Consider the following 17,581-nt stretch of genomic DNA (forward strand, 5'->3'; position numbering starts at 1 on the left):
TAATTTTCAACCTAAACACCATAAGAAAAACCATATAACTAAACCTATCTTCCTTTATCTTCACATCAGATTGTTTGGGTTAGGAAGCTAATGCACATCACCAGGTCCGTTTGTTTCTCTAGCAAAAACTCATAGTGTGACTGAAAAGCAACCTTACTGATTTCAACATTGGTTTCCTCCATCTTTTTTTTTTTTTTTGCTTTTTTCGGGAGGAGGCAGGCAGGTGAACAACCAGTAAAAGAGGGAATTTAGATTATTTTCTAAACTTTTGAGTAAAATATAAATTAGGCTCTCTTGCTTGTAAAATAAATTAAATAGTCCTTTTGATTTAAAAAATAATTAATTAGTCCCTATATTTTTAAAATCTATTTGCTGCTTGATCTTTTCACTTGTTTCATGTTCTTTTCTAATTTATTTGATTTTTATTTTAAGAAACAGAACAAAATAGAGAATATGAAAAGATTAAAGAGAAAATAAGATATTTTTGGAAAAAATAAAAAAAAATTAAGCATTGCAATATCGGTTAAGGGATTAGTTAATTAGTTTTAAATTATGAAGGACAATTTAATTCAATCTAAGAAACTGGAGGGACTTAATTATAATTTACTCCTGTACAATTTATCCCGGTTGATATTTTACTAGTTGTGTCAATTGCTATGACAAAAACAGAATCTGCTCTCGAGAGAGAAATCTCAATTACACCGAGATGCCTGGGTAACAGGATCTACCTGATGAGTGTGGGTTGACCATGGATTAGGTATAAAGCAGGTACCCATCCAGCGATATCCCTACTGATGTGGAAAATGGATGTGAATGTTAGCAAACACTTGAGTGTTCCTTGTAACTTCATATATTGCTTGACTATATTTTAAACATCAATATCAAATACAAGTAGGATGTCAACAATAGAGGAAAGATTTTGGCTTTCGTTTGAATAAAATCAATTAATTATGCTAGCAAGCCTTGTTCATACTTCTCCCTTTTGATTTAAATAATTCTCTACTTGTGCATTTTCCTAAACTAATGAAACAGGTAGGCAGATGTTTACTGTGTGCAGCACCTGGCAAGTCAAGGGGCGAATTTTTCATCAAGTGACTCTGGCAAAATCTCTGGAAGCTTATAGGAAGGAAAGCCAATTTTCCTAGGCAAGTTAAAACATGGAAGAATGAAAATGAAACAACTCAATATATTCAAAAGGGATCCTTGCAAAATATAGTGTTAGAATTCCCTCAAACAAGGCACCTACAAACACCTAATCCTTCACTGGATATATAAACCCTGTGCACTCACATATAATGATGCATCAGTGTATAACATCCTCGTGATAAACGTTGTGCTGTCTGCCTGTATCAACACTATTTCCAAGAGCAACAACAAAGACTTGTTAATCCCACACTAGTCTGGGTTAGCCTTTTCCAAGTATTATTTTAAAAAAAAAATTGTTCTGAGCATAAGCACTGCGTTCGGATTTTACTTGCATCAAAATAATGCCACACATATTTAATTGCCTTAGAATAAGTGCAAACACACATCTATGAATGTAAGCCCATGAACACAAGGCACGGAGTGACCTAGTGAACAATAGTTACTCTGAAGGTGATGGATTTGGTGAGACTGGATTCAGCTTGCCAGTTTCTTCCTTGGGACAGATGAAAATCCTATGGACCGCTGATAGGAATTCCCTGCATTTTAAATAACAGTAGCACCAAATTAATTCACAGCTAACCATTACGAACGCAGCAAAAAACAATGCCATGAAATGCTACTTCGTTTCTTTCTTTTTCCTTTGTTTTTTGTTGAATACTAGACAAGCTGTTAAGAGGTTTTGATACTTAACTGCCATGGGCAATCTGCAATCTGTATCATGTCCCCTTCATTGTCCGAGTACGCTACACACCACCCGCTGGTCCCATCAATCAAACTTTCTTGGAAGTCAAACATCAGGTCAAGCTCACAAATGAGTTCACTGTACCCATCGAATTGTGTGAGATCAACTGATCTTCCTAGTACAGTTCCATATTTGAGCACCTGAAAGAAAGAAAACTATCTCAAAATTAAAATAAGAAAACAATCATTCGGCACATACAGGGTGCGCCAAAGAAATTTCAAGAAGGACGATTAAATGATGACTTCATTGGCCTTCTCATTAAATGATGTAATTTGAATGGGATCCCTACCAAGAAAATTAGATTTTTTTTTTTTTTGCTTGTAGTTGTTTTAGTGCCCGTTTGGTAATGTGATAAGGATATTTTTGTTAGTAAATATGTCTTATAGTTAATCGGTTCGTTACACATAATATTGATTTTATTCATGTAAAACATATTTATTATTAATAAAGCTTTTTTATCTTTAATATTCAATTATATTTTATTAATGAATCTAATGTTTCTTACTTAGCTTTGAATGAATTTAAATTTATTATTAAGAGCAAATATTGTTCTTTTTATAATAATGGTGTTTTTATATGAATTCAATTATTATACAAATAGTTTGTATTACTTGATTTTAAAATGATCATGTTCAATATAAACTCCAAGAAGAATATATTAGATAATCAATATCTTTCATATTTATGGCATTGTAGACTAGGTTATATTAATGATTACATAAAGAAGGGTGTTTTGATCTTTTTTATTATGAATCGTACAAAACTTGTTAAGTTTGTATATTAGGTAAGATGACCAAAGAATTGTTAGTTTTAATATATACAGAAGCATGTGGACCAATGACGATTCGTGTCTTATGTGAATATACTTATTTCATTACATTTACTAATGCCCATTCTAGATATGGTTATGTGTATTTAATAAAACACAAATCTGAATCATTTGAAAGGTTTAAGAAATTCAGAAATGAAGTTGAAAAAATTCTGAAAAGAGTATCAAAATACTTTAATATGATCGAGGTGGTGAATACTTGAACCAAGTATTTCAAGATTATTTAAAAGATAATGAGATTCTCTCACAATGAAAACCTTCTAGAACACCACAGTTCAATGGAGTTTCTGAAAGGAAAAATCGTACCCTATTGGATATGGTATGGTTCATGATAAACTATACAAACCTTTTACCTTCTTTCTAGGGCTATGCCCTGCAAACTGTTTCTTACCTTTTAAATAGAGTTCCTTCAAAATTTATTGATAAGACTCTATATGAGATATGGAATGGTAAGAAACCAAACCTATCATACATAAATATTTGGGATGTAATGTTTATGTGAAGCATTTAATATATGAAAATGTAGAAGTCAAGTCAGATAATATTAAGTTTATAGGGTATCAAAAAAACTAGTAGGGTATCAAAAAAACTAGTTGGCTATTGAGCAAAAGGTGTTTGTCTTAAAATATATTACCTTTTGTAGTGAAAGAATTTGTTCTTGAAAATATCAATAAGAGGAATAGAACTCAATGAAGTTTTCTTAATGTGATATATAGATGACATATTATTGATAGGAAATGACATTCTTTTACTCTAATCAGTAAAGATCTAGTTGTCCAAGAATTTTTGCATGAAAGATATAGGAGAAGCAGCCTATATATTAGGAATAAAGATCTATAAAGATAGATCTAGAAGATTATTTGGATTGTTTCAATCCACGTATATAGATAAAATGCTAAAACGATTTAGCATGAAAGAATTCAAAAGAGAACACTTACTTATTTTACAAGGAATACATCTTTCCAAAAATATATTCTAAGACATGAATTGAGAGAGATATGATGAAAAAGATTCATTTAGGATCCATTATAAATGTGATGCTATGTATAAGACCACATATATCTTATGCTTTGAGCATAACAAGTAGATATCAATCTAATCCAAGTCAAAGTCACTGAAAGATAGTTTAGAATATTTTGAAGTACTTAAGAAGAACTGAGAATGTCTTTATGATCTATAGAGGACATGAATTGGAAGTTCATAGTTATTCAGATGCTAGTTTTCAATCTGATATTGATGATAGCAAATCTCAGTCAAAATATGTTTTTACTCTAAATAATGGTGTGGTAAGTTGGAAGAGTCACAAACAAGAGATCACAATAGATTTTACAACTGAAGTTGAATACATCTAAGCGTCAGAGATGGAAAAAAAGTTGTTTGGATCAAGAAGTTCATCACTGAACTAGGCGTGATTCCTAGCATTGTTTATCTAGTAACCATGAACTATGATAACAATGGAGCCATTGCATAAGCAAATAAACTAAGGTCTCATCAAAGATCCAAACATTTATTGATACAATTCAACCATGGATTTATCATAAAAGACCTTCGATTTTATGCTTGGGTTTGATGGGGAGGCTATTTGGCCAAGATTGTGTTTTTTTCTTGGGATTTAACTTGTGTTCCATACGACTATGATGAGTTTTTGGCATGGGATAGTTTTGGGCAGCCTTGGTTTGTACATGATGATGGATTCAGTCAAATCACTTTGATGGTTCATTCGACCAAATCAGGTCAGCCCATGTATGGGTCTGATTTGGACAGCAAAGTAAGTTTGTTGGGAGCTTGTATTAGGTCTGATTTGAGTTATATTAACAAGTATGGGTTTGAGCCACATGAGGTTCAAAGTTGGCTTGGACAAATTAAGATGTTAAGATGTTTTTCGTACAAGGATCAACAAAATATTATCCTAGAATTGAAAGGGAAATTCATTCATTATTGCCCCTATTATTTAGGAGAATATTTAGCAACAAAGAAAGAAGTTTTCTAGTCATGCAAGGAAACTAAAGAGAGCTGTCAGATCTAAATCCTAAACTTGGAAGGATTATTTAATACTAAAGATTTGATTCTCCTAGTCAAGGAAGAAAAGTGATAGGTGGATGCAAGAAGAATTAATTTCTAAGAATATTTTTATTTAGATCAGATTTCCTAGCATCTAAAGGACTTTAAAAGTTGACTAAACAATCCTAGAGTATCTAGAAAGGTGGATCTCAGCCAAAAGTTATTTAAGCTATGAAATTAAGATATTTTATCTTGTTTTTCTTTCTATTACATGCGGCTTCAACAAGTTACCACCCAAACTTGTTGTTTTCATTATTATTTCTATGTTTAAGCTTAATTAATACTTTGGTTTTAAACTAAGATCTAAGATTTGTTTGGATTAGGGTTTGGAATTGCTAGTAAAAGTTTTAGGTTAGTTTTTGTAAGTGGATCAATTCAACCCACAAGGGTAGATCCGTTAAGGTTTTTAAACACATGTAAAGCCTAAATTTGTTTTAAAAAATAAAACACTTTGATGAATAATACATCTGAACTTTTCAGTTTTAACATCGGAGAGAAATTCTTGCATTCTTTGGTTCTTGAAAAACCTAAATTTGACTTATCGAAGATTAACTAGCTAGCTTCGTGACGTCATTCAACTTCATTCCAATAGTGTTGGTGTCTTAGGACAAGTTTTCATTATGTCACACTCCTATCAAACCTCTTTCAGCTTTTCGAGATCAGATCTCAATCTTAATTGTGAATTGCATGACCATGTAATAACGAGGTTCGCATCATTTATTTAGGTGATTCTATTTTATTAGAGAAATTATAGAAAGAAAAGATATAAAATTGTTATAATTATGAGATTTATATTGCATCAAAACATTATTCCTAAATATTCCTAGTCAGTGTTCTATTAAAATTGGACATTAATTAAAGTTGTTAAGACCAATGTATATTATGTTCCTTTATGGAAGAAATCAGCTGCTCTCATAAACTGAGATATGTGGGATACCTAAAACTAATATGCAAGTACTTGTTAAATGACATGTAAATTGAATTGGTCCACAAGAGAGTTCCATATGAAGAAATCACATGTCTATGAAAAGGATCACGTAATAGTTGTGTAAGTGATTCTTAGACTTGAGATCACTAAGTTATCTTATATATGGAGTATTATATTTTGATCATGATCACATTTTATCCTAATCAAGGGTAGCAAATGAAAAGATATTGGGTATAACATAAACTATATAAAAGTATTTGAGTAATCAAGAGAGGATTCATCATCCTAGGTAAATTAGAGAAAATATTTCATCTATTCTCAAATAGTATTGATTATGAAATTCATGGCCAAGGTGGAATAAAATCTTAAAAAGAGTTTTAAATCTTATTCAAATAATCAATTATTATAGTGTTGAAAACTAACATGATTTAACAAATCACACATATTTCATACTATAATAACTAAATCAGAACATTCATGATGAAGGGATAATAATTACACTAAGAAAATAGTCACCGAAAAGTTAAGTCAAACCACTTGTGACTTTCTTAATATTTAGAAGATCATGACAGGTTGCTAAATATTGTATTTGATCTTCTAATATAAGTCAATCAATTGTTGAATTGATAATAAATTAAATTATTTAATCTTATTTTATTTAAGATTATAATTTATATTTTGATCAACTTATTAGGAAATCTAATGGATCACATACAAAATAATCATTGGTCAAAAATTAAAATGGGATGACTAATCAAGTGTGACTTAATTGTAAATACATTTTAAAAATTGAAGACTAGAGTATAATTAATAAAGATGATTACAATTCTAGACCTAGAAAAAAATCAAATATGGACTTGATCGAATAAATTTATAAAATTATTTTAAAATAATATATGTAATATTATTGAATGGGAAATATGGTATTTTGTTATTTATAGGGTTTTTAAATTTCTCCATAAATAGAATGTCATACCTCGTATTTTCTAATGTGACTAGAGTACAGTACATAAACACCTAAAACATAAAAGAGTTAGCACTCAAAAGTATAGCAATTTCTCTCTTCTAAAAGAGTTTAGAAGATTTCTCATTGATGGTTGTGTGAATTACCATTAGAGACTGGATATTTGGACAGTTTGTGGTTTGCGACAACCCAATCTTAAAGTAAATATTCAAAGCCGAAAAGAACATATAATCTTCAGGTAATATTCACATAAAGTCTAAACTACTTTAGATACGTCTAACGGGATCTTTGGGACTCCTAAAAAAATTTAAATTTATTGTTTCTACTGTATATATGTGTTTAGAGAAACCCAACAACTTTTACTCCCACCACAATACCAAAAGTGTTTAATAAAAAATAAAAAAGAGAGCTCTCACCACACACTTTTAACTACATCTAGAACCAAGCATCAATTTGATGCTTATGCAATGGACAATTCTGAACACAAATGTTTTTTTAATATATTTTAAATTGTTTGTCCATTTATTACTTGGTTTGTAGCATGATGGGTCTTGAGGAGAATGGAAGTACAATTATTATCCTCTATTCAAATTATTTTTTTTTTAATTTCTGATGTTATCCTATTAAATCTTGACATGCATTCTAAGATTATATTAAAAAAAAAATCTGGGGTAAAATAAATAAGAAATAGCATGCATGTGCCTTTTTTTTTAACACTTGATGAAAAAAATAACAAATGCTTGAAAATAACAAAAACATGTTAATTTTTTAGCTACAACATAATATTTTCATTATTTTTTATTAAAGTTTAATTTTTTTTCATTTTAGTTGTGCACCACTTTTTAACAATAATTTTTCCCAAACACATTCCAAAAGCCACAACTACAGCAAAAACAAACAGCATTACCAAATTAAGCCTTAATGTATGCAGCTCCTCTAAAAATGCAATTCAAAAGGTCTACTTCCTAAAACAAAAGAAAGAAAAAAACTAGAGACAATAGAATACCTTTGTGCAACTAGGAATAGCAGCCGAGGAACAGTTCCTGCATTGTTTATCAGAATTAACACCTGATGTACTCTTTGATGGCTCTGAAACACTCGACTGAGATGTTAGGGGAACATAATTGTGATTTTCAAGCACAACAGAAGTGGCAACTTGTGGTGAAGGGAGCTCCGGTGGATTATTTTCTAAATTGACACCGAAAAGCATATAACTGCTGCCACCACTGTGCGGGGCAGCAAGTGGAACTTCGTTTGCATGCTTCAGTTCAAAACCTCTCCACTTCTGAGACCCAGAATTGTGAGAGACAAATGGAACTGACAAGCTTCTGCTTCCAACAGCATTATCATGGACTCCATAAGAGCTAGGTGTGGAGCACCAGCTATTAGGATTACCCAGCCTTGCTATGTTTCCACCAGGAAATGATACTGTACTGCTGGGACACGGATAAACGGGGCCATGCATCCAAAACTGCTCCTGATTATCTTTTCCGATTGGTGAGAAGTTCCATTCAGGATTTGGAGGGGAAAGCAAATGTGCTATTGTAGGCTGTTTAAATGCACCAAATTTATTAGCACCCGTATCCCTATCTACTTGACCTTGGAAGACCTTTAAGTGGCTTCGATTTGCATACTCAACTGAACTATGCAATAAGCCTGATAGTAAAAAGGAATTTCAGAACATAAATTGCAGAAGCAAACACTTTACTTCCAATTTTCTATTATTAGGAGAAGCCATGGATAAATAGCAACTGACCATCCTTGACAGAGATAAGAAACCTAGGCAGTGATTTGTCTGCTATACATGCCTTCTTTCCTTGATGTACAAGAGAAGCATGCTTCTTTCTTATAGGTTCTATAGGCTCAATGTTCCAGGGAGAAACACGTTCTGGATGCACGAATGCATCTGAAGCAGCATCCCATTTTACCTATAAAGGCTCAAGATTATTAAATAGTAAAAAAAATGGAATCTATTTAAGAGGCTAGATAATGTATTTAAATCATAGAAAATGGCTTGTTACCTTGAGAATCCTCCATTCTGAGTTGGGCCACCGAATATGATCAACATCTTCAGCACCAACTACAGTGCCCTCACATCTTTCGATCCTAAAGGTACTGATGACAAAAGGAAGGAATTATATGCCATAACTGTGCATTGTTGTCACGTATTTACTGTTTATAGAATGTGAAATCACAGTAATATTGAATAGCTAAGCTGTTCTTCCAAATTCATCACAGATAACAGATAAAATGCCATTAACAGTTGGCAGATCCAGGAATCCTAAGATTTTCAAATATGTTAAAGAGTGCAAAATGTTCCAAAAGTTTTGGCACCTCTGTTCTGTGCATTCCTCTCCTTCAAACTGCATGATGAATCTTGTCCCAATGGAGTACTCAATTTCAGCTGACTTCATGTATTGATCAAATGGAATGATAAATTCAGCAGGACTTGTCCTGAAAAAGAGATAAAAAGTTCTTTTCTCAAATCATAAAAACATAGCAAGCCCATTCCAACTGCTAGAGTCAACGACCCATTTCTAAAGACTTCATAAATCATCACGTAACTATTACTCACCAAGGATGGAAGAAGATTGTAAAAATGCTTCCAGTAGAAATGGCATGGGAAGCACTGGAAAGTATTCCAAGTTGCATGCTATGGGCAGTTACGACATTCGCTGATAAATTGTTCTCTAGTTTCATTGCTCGACGGACCCCAACCCGAAGTTCTCCAGATTCGCCTCTGAAAACAAATATTGTTATTCATCTGACAAATCAAGAGATATCAATAAAACTGGAACCTGTAACATATTACAATTACTCTAAAATTAATATAGATACAAAACAGGACTTATAGCCTCAAAATTTATCATTGTTAGTCACTGAAGGCAGTGCTTAGTGGATACATGAAAACATCAGTTATAAAAAGATTATTTAAGTAAATGTCAAATCCTTTGACACACAAACACCAATGAGAGAGAGAGAGAGAGAGAGAGAGAGAGAGATTACCGAAGGAAGATAAAAGAATCCCCAGCAACAACCCTTTTTGAAGAGATAAATGTGCTCCAACCACCAGTAAGCAAATGCCTCTTTGGTTGGCCTACAATGATTCAGGCAAAAACAAAGGTTAAAAAGAAATATTTTCCACAAAACATTAGAGATTCATATGATAAATTTTTTATTGGTGTTAATTCATTGTGGACTATTACACAGGAATTGAAGTGAGCCTATTGTCATTTCATTTTGAAAGCTAAATACATTTTCCTTTTCTTTTCCCTCAGCATTATGTAGAAACAGAAGAACATTTTGAATCTTGAAAGAAAAACACTTCATCCATATGAACATGATAATATGGACATAAGATAAAAAAAAAAGAAAAAAAAAGAAGAAGCTATGCTTCCTTTTTCACACACAAATAAGCTCACATGATCATGCATGTCCCTGAACACTGCATTGACAAATAGAAGTACATATGAATTATTGCAGGCCTAGATGTTTCGAGATCTATAGTTAAGTAGGATTTACCTCTATAGATATGTCTAAAGCGCCATTCAGAACCATGCAAGTCTTTGGCGAGAAGTTCCTGTGCTGGGGGTTGCTGAGACTTGTCCTGCACCACCACTATAACATGTGAATACAAAATCTCCTTGTACAAATAGTTCATCATAGGTTGGCAAATTGCAATTATTCAATAGGGGAATTGATCCCCATCTGCCTAACACAAAGAAGTTATCTAAGAAAATCATGTGTAGTTTAATGAGTAAAAATGACAGCTCAACGGGTTCAGACTGTACAGTATGATTTGATGTTGTTGATTGCTTAAATAAATCACTGTAAGGATACTAACCAAAGGTGGAAGGGACTCTTCTGCATGTCGCTTTGGAACAGAGAATCCACCTTGTGTGCTTGTGTCAGATGGAGTAAGTTTCTTGGTAAAGGATAGCACACGAGTTTTTCTATGCAACAGAAGGGACTCTCCATCCTTGTTTGAGCTTAGCTCATCTCCCTGCAGGCAAACAACACATAAAAATTGTGATAGCTGAGGTAAATAACAAAACATTTATAAACAAGGTTTAGGAAAATTATTCGGGCATCTCCATGGAAGTTTAATGGACAAATTTTATTTCCTGATTTTCCATTGTCAAGAAAATGAGTACAGTCATGTATATTAACTAATCAATAAGATCTGAATATAAATAGAAATACCATCGTCGAAAAACCAAATGAATCCACTCATTTATGAACATAACATATTGCAGATTGGATCACAATATCAGCAGCTAGCTAACCTCTGCTACTGGAAGCAAAGTTATGTGGGCAAACACCTCATCTGTTTTAGCTTCAGCCTGCAAGATGACAATAAACACTTAGAACACTACAAGACTCCATAACTTCACAAAATGCAACAAATTTTTAACCTATCTGATTCTCAGACCATATAATTCACACACATCATTCCAAATAAATAAAACAAACAAACAATGCCCTGAATGTGGCATACCTTAAGTTGAACATGGACGACCTTGCAGAGGATCTTGTAAGGTAAATCGTAGATGGGCATTGCCGTCTTACTATCTTCATTCAAGAATGCAGCAACCTGTAGCAGATTACAGAACACCATATAAAATGAAACGTACATGGCAAATAAAATTAACATTTAGTTTTCTAAACTTCTGTGTGGGTATTACAAACGAATTCAGAACCATCTTGTAATGCATTAAAACATTTTGGGAATCCAGTAGAAGTAATCTTGTCTTGTTTCTTTTAAATTCACACTCGTTGATGGAAACAATTCAAGGCAATAATTCTCGTACGAAACAAAATGGAATAAAATCTTGTTTCTTCATCACACACACACACACACCATTGAAATGTGCAAAAAAATCAAGTGACAGATAAATTCCAGAAAGAAAAAAAAAAGCAATTAAACAGAAAAAGGTAGAACCTGTTCCAGGTGACCCTGTGGGAAGTAGAAAACCTTGTCACCAACTCGCGGTACATAAACTAGAGGACCGGCGCATGCATACCACAGTTCAGTATATAGATCGTTTTTATTTTCTGAGACATCATGAATATATAAAGATTAAAAAAGATCAACTACGAAATTAAATTCACATATCCCAAAATTAAAAAAATATCATTTCAGGTTCCCAATTATGGTTGAATGAAGAGACATAACAAACTTTCTTTTTTATATATAAAAAAAAAGGAGTGAAATAAGAAAGAAAAACATACTGAAACATTAAAGAAAATTTATGCTCTCTCTATGTCTACAGAAAACACCATCTAAATATTTCACAATGTATAACAAAATAAGGATGGTAATAAGAAATAAAAGTAGAAAATGGGAAAATTTGGAGGGAAAAAAAAACCTTGGGGGTTGTGAGGAGGAGGAGGCAAGCCATTTTTGACCCATTTTGTGGTCTCAAGTACTCCAACCTCATGACTTCCTGACGTCTTTGCTTCGCCAGCGACACTCCTCTTCTTACCCGTCTCCCCCTTTCTCATTTTCGCTAAAAACAAGATTGATGTAAGTAAAAATGAGAAAGAGAAAAAGGCCCTGGCCTTGCCCCTGCTTGTGACTGGCTGACAACACAGTCTAGAAGAAGACAAATAACAAAGTTAACAATCAGGTGTCCCGTGTCCACCTATGCAATGAATATTGTGATACCATTACTGATTTTGCTCTTCTTAAATTTTTGATCCGTTTCTTCCACCACCGCCACGCCACGCCCTCGGTGCGTAACAAACATTGGTTTGCTCAAATTGCAATGTAACGTTTGAAATTGAAGTGCAACGGGGGAGGAATACCAGATGGAGATGCCGGTTTGTTGCGCTACTTCTTGTGCATCACACAAGCTAAAACTGCTCTTTCTTTCTTTCTATCTCCGTGAATGTGTGAGTGTGTTTCTCTGAATAGTAGGGAGGAGAAAGGTAGTAGTGGCGGTACTATTTGTATTTCTTCATTCTCTTGATAATTAGAAGCTGAAAGCCATATGGGGTCCGTGTTTTTCTCATTTGTTTTCTGTATTGGCGATACTTGCCACTTTGCTGGCCGATTTCTTCTATGTGTGCTTTGATTGCCTATGCACCTTGCTTTTACCCTCTCTGCCGTGGCAATCTCCGTCCCCTCTCCTTCATATTTTTCTCTTTTTCTATACTTTGTCAGCTGACACCGTGTCCCGCCCCTTGTCTTTTATTGCAAGCACCGTCTCCTTCCCTGGCCGGTTCATCTCATTAATTTCTCTCTGCTGACTTTTCTTTATTTCTTCTCTAACATCTACAGTTGTTAATATGTCCATTAAGGCAAATCTAGTGCAAGAAAGTTACATAGGACAGGACACCTCCCTTTGTCTTAAGTTCTGTGCTGACTTTCGTGTTCATTGTCTCCAGGACAAGAATTAAATACTGCAAATTAACGTAGATACTTGAATCTTTTCCATGAATCTCGTGGGAAAATTGTAAGGTTTGTATTCTGGAGCTAGTAGCAACTTCCTTGACTATGTGTTGAACTGTTACTGGAAGAATCGAATGGGTTAAGAGTTAAATTAATCAAGTCATCAGTTTATTTAATAATCATCCCTTGTCCAGTGATCCATTATTCCATCTATGAACAGATCATATCTTCATCCATCTTTAATACAATGAAATGATACTCGATTCCAAAATAATATTGATAATTTTTTCAAAGTAAATGTAAATATCTTTTTTTAAAAAAAAATATCTTAATTAGATGAAATGTTGATACAGGACCATTAAAAAGAAATATCGGCATAGGCTTTATTTGCATTGATACGAGTATTCGTAAAAAATAATAATAATAACAACTATTAGATTAGTTTCTTATGACATCTGCTATTCTGGATTATTATTTGATGATACGTGTATTCTTTTTTTTTAATTAGAATAATATTTTTTTCTTTTTTATTTGTGTTTTTTTTCCTGAATAAAGGCTTCGTCAAGTAGGAATGGCAGGATTCCTGAATTATTTGATGATACGTGTATACGATTTTAACAAATGAGTTTTTTAAAATATAATATTTTTGAATTGTGTAACAACTCTTAGATAGTGTAATTAAACGTGAGTCAATTATAACTCAGTATCTATAGTTGAGCAAAATTAGTCAATTAATCTTTATGATTTTATAAATTATACATTTATTTCAATGAAAAGAAAAATCAAAATATTCATATATTATAAAACTAAATCAATGAATTACTATAACTAAGAATTCTATAAGAACTAATAAATTACCATGGTTGTGTGTCGCTTTTTACACATAAATCAAGTTGAAATAAAAAAAGGTGCACCAAGAATTATCATAAAATATAAATCATTCAATAAAATACTTCAATAGATTAGATATTTTATTCTCAATAAAACATGTCTAATCGAAAGACTTCACCACTTGTCAATATTTTAAAATTTGACATAAAGTCAAGATTTTTATAAGTTCAAATCCAGATATGAAAATCAATGAGGTGATTTTGAATCATAAACCAAAAACATACACAATATCAACCTATACCACAACAACCCCAAGTTAATCAATTAAATAGGGGAACGTAAATTGAGGATACGAAGGAGATGATGAAATTACTTGGTTCAAATACCTTGTCAATACAACAAATATGAAGTGATTTCAGCATAAAATAAGGTTAAGTATCCAAAACTTGGAGAAACAAATAGGACAACAAGTTCAAGTTGTTAGTAAGTTGAAATCACAAGTTTTTGGAAAGTTGCCTTTACAAGCTATGCTTAGTAGAGAGAATAAATATGTTATCACATTGGGGGGGGGGGGGAAATCATTGGGAGGACCAGAAAAGTATATTAACAAATTGAAAGATTAAATAAAAGTTGAGGTCAAAACATCCCCATTTATGATCGAACCTTCTAGAACTTCTCAAAACATGACCAAACCATTCTTCATGCCACCTGAGGTAAATTCTCAACCTTTCAATCCCTTTAAGCTAACTTCACCTTTTTAGGTTACGCGAGAGAGAAGAACAAGAGAAGGAGATTTTAGAGATGTTTAGAAATGTTAAAATCAATATTCCACTCTTTGATGCAATTAAGCATATCATTTACTATGCAAAATTTCTTAAGAAGTTGTGCATAACAAAAAGGAATGAGAAACTCAAAGGTAATGAAATAGTAAGTATATTGAGAAAATGTATTTACTATTATTCAAAAGAAATTCCCACTCCAAGAAAAATATAAAGGTTCATTTTGTATTCCTAGTTATATTAGTGATACAAGTTTTAAAAAGGTTATGTGTCACTTAAGAGCTTCGATTAGTGTAATGTTGGAATTTATTTATGAAAATCTTAACCTTGGTCTTTTAATTGAAACTGGTATTATTATTCAATTTGTTGATCATTCATTTGTTTATTATATTGTCATGTTTGATGACGTGTTAGTGCAAGTTAAAGGTCTATTTTTTTCCGTTAAAGATGATAACTCAACTAAATCATCACTTATTCTTTTAGGAAGATCATTTCTTATAACAGCTAAAACTAAGATTGATGTGTACGTAAGAACATTAACTATGGAACTTGATGGTGAAATAGTTGAATTCAATATTTTTAGTGTCATAATATTTCCTGGTAATATATATTATGTTATTTGTATGTAGCAAAAGTGGCGATAAGCCAAAGTTTGGATTTGACTTGTACAAAAATAGGGCTAGTTATCAATGATGATTTGGTTTATTCGGTCACGATATTGCAAGCTTTATAAGCTATGTCATACATATATAATTTCATTATTATTTTATCTCTCGCAAGAGGCTTTTACCTTTTGTTTTGCAAGCACACGAGCTTGAATTAGAACCTTTACTCAATTACTTAAAGTATATCTTTTTAAGTAAGAATGTGATGTTATATATGATCATTACAAAGAACTTGACAGACATGTAAGAAGATAGACTTGTGTGTATCTCCATGACTATAAACCGTAATTAGATGAAACTTGGATGACTTTAAAAGAATTAGCTCTTTTACTTGTATACATCAAATGCTTTAATCAGAGAACTCAAAGTCAACAAGAGAGATGCAAAGGTGTTTGAATCCGTTTATGATAGAAATAATGAAAGCTAAAATTTTAAAGCTTTTGGATGTTGGAGTAATCTTATCCTATTTTGGATAGCAAATGGGTAGGTCTAATTTATATAGTTCCTAAAAAATTAAGGATTATTATTGTATAAAATAAAGATGTTGAACTTGTCCTTACACGCATTAAAAATGGGTGGAGAATGTGTGTTAATTATCGCAAATTGAACTTGAACGCATATGAAGATCATTTTCCCTTACCTTTTTGGGGACTAAATGTTTGAGAGATTGATGGGTAAGTCTTACTATTGCTTTCTTGATGGATATTGTGGTTATAATCAAATTGTTATTGCACCTGAAGAAGAAAGACTACTTTTACTTACCCTTTTAGTACTTTCACGTATAGGAGAATGCCTTTTAGTTTATGTAATGCACTAGGTACTTTTCAACGATGAATGATGATTATATTTTAAGATTATATAGAAAGAATCATAAAGATTTTTATGGATGATTTTATTATTTATGATAATTATTTTGATACATGTCTTGAAAACTTAACTCTTATTTTTAAAAGATTTATGAAAACTAAAAATGTCATTTTATGGTTGAACAAGAAATAATTTTAGGGCATGTAGTTTCTATTAAAGGTCTGGAAGTTGATAAAGCTAAAATAGATATTATCTTTTACTTGTCTTATCTCATAAGTGAGCGAGAAGTTCATTCTTTTTTTGGACATACAGGTTTCTATCAAAGATTTATCAAGAACTATTAAAAATAACATTGTTCCTATGCAAATTATTGGTGAAGGATACAAAGTTTATGTTTGACAATACTTGTAAATATGTGTTTAATGAACTTAAAAAGAAACTAACTTCAACACGTTGTGCAACCACCAAATTAAAACCTTTATTTTAAGTATGTTATGCAAGTGACTTTGTAGTTAGAGTTGTGTCAGGTCAAAGAGTTGGCTGGAATTTACATGTTATCTCTTATGCATCACACACATTTGATTAGGCTTAATGCAACTATCATACAATGAAAAAATTTGTTTGATATAGTTTTTGCACTTAAAAAGTTTAAATCATACTTGCTTGGAACTAAGGTGATCGTGTTTTCTGATCATGCAACTCTTAAACACCTTTTATATCAAAAGAGTCAAAGCCTAGATTAATAAGTTGAATCTTGCTTTTGCAAGAATTTGATCTTGAAATAAACAACAAGAAATTAGTTAAGAACCATATTGTTGATCATTTAAGTAGGTTGTCATGCAAGAATGATGATAATCTTGTAAGAATTTCATCCTAAATTGTTTTATATTTGGGGTATTGATTTCATGAGTCCTTAAACTAGGTGAGTTTGAAGAAGGTATAAACTAAATAAAAAGGTTTACTCGTAATATTTAAAGCTTAATTAATTTAGGGATTGACTTTGAAAATATGTCTTGTTAGCTTAGTAGATGATTTTAACTTTTATGAGTTTTTAAGACTCTAACATGAATATTTGATGTGTGATATTCATTCAAAGGTTATGTATTTCCAAAACTTGTTTAATATCTTGTAGAGATTACATTTATATTACATATATGCATGAACATGATAAGGGTAAGTAAGAATTTAACCATTTGAACCTAAAAGGCCAATGTAGAGCATGTTATCCATTAATGAGCCATTTTGAGCTTATTTATCTTTTATTTGCTTAACCTATGTTTTATGAGCCTTGACTTTTTCATTTTTTTCTCTGGCTAAGGACTAGTAGAACATATATGTTATGTTTATATGGGTTTATAGTTGGAAATTTTGAGAAACTGTGATTATTCGGTTATGTGTTTGAGATTGGTTGTTGATACAGTTCAGTATACAGTTC

The 17,581-nt window shown here is 32.0% G+C and overlaps 1 protein-coding gene across 4 annotated transcripts; it reads right to left on the reverse strand.

Annotated features, from left to right (window-relative positions):
- Positions 1–1,166: 1,166 nt before the first annotated feature.
- On the reverse strand, positions 1,167–12,908 carry LOC18111287 (auxin response factor 2). 4 transcript variants are annotated; one of them, XM_024595075.2, is made up of 14 exons: positions 12,040–12,908; positions 11,613–11,725; positions 11,169–11,264; positions 10,957–11,013; positions 10,515–10,673; positions 10,193–10,277; positions 9,677–9,767; positions 9,246–9,410; positions 9,005–9,124; positions 8,692–8,785; positions 8,427–8,598; positions 7,677–8,326; positions 1,838–2,028; positions 1,167–1,682 (listed from the first exon to the last, which is right to left on the reverse strand). In XM_024595075.2, exons 1-14 carry the CDS (start codon positions 12,173–12,175, stop codon positions 1,586–1,588), a joined length of 2,226 nt encoding a protein of 741 aa, XP_024450843.2. In that variant the 5' UTR covers positions 12,176–12,908; the 3' UTR covers positions 1,167–1,585. The 4 variants fall into 4 exon arrangements, with proteins under 4 accessions (XP_024450843.2, XP_024450844.2, XP_052306274.1 ...); XM_024595076.2 differs by lacking the exon at positions 12,040–12,908 and adding an exon at positions 11,903–12,038; XM_052450314.1 differs by lacking the exon at positions 11,613–11,725 and having other exon boundaries at positions 12,040–12,181.
- Between the last annotated feature and the right edge of the window lie 4,673 nt (positions 12,909–17,581).

Source organism: Populus trichocarpa, chromosome 2 (genome assembly GCF_000002775.5).
Source record: "Populus trichocarpa isolate Nisqually-1 chromosome 2, P.trichocarpa_v4.1, whole genome shotgun sequence".
NCBI lineage: Eukaryota > Viridiplantae > Streptophyta > Magnoliopsida > Malpighiales > Salicaceae > Populus > Populus trichocarpa.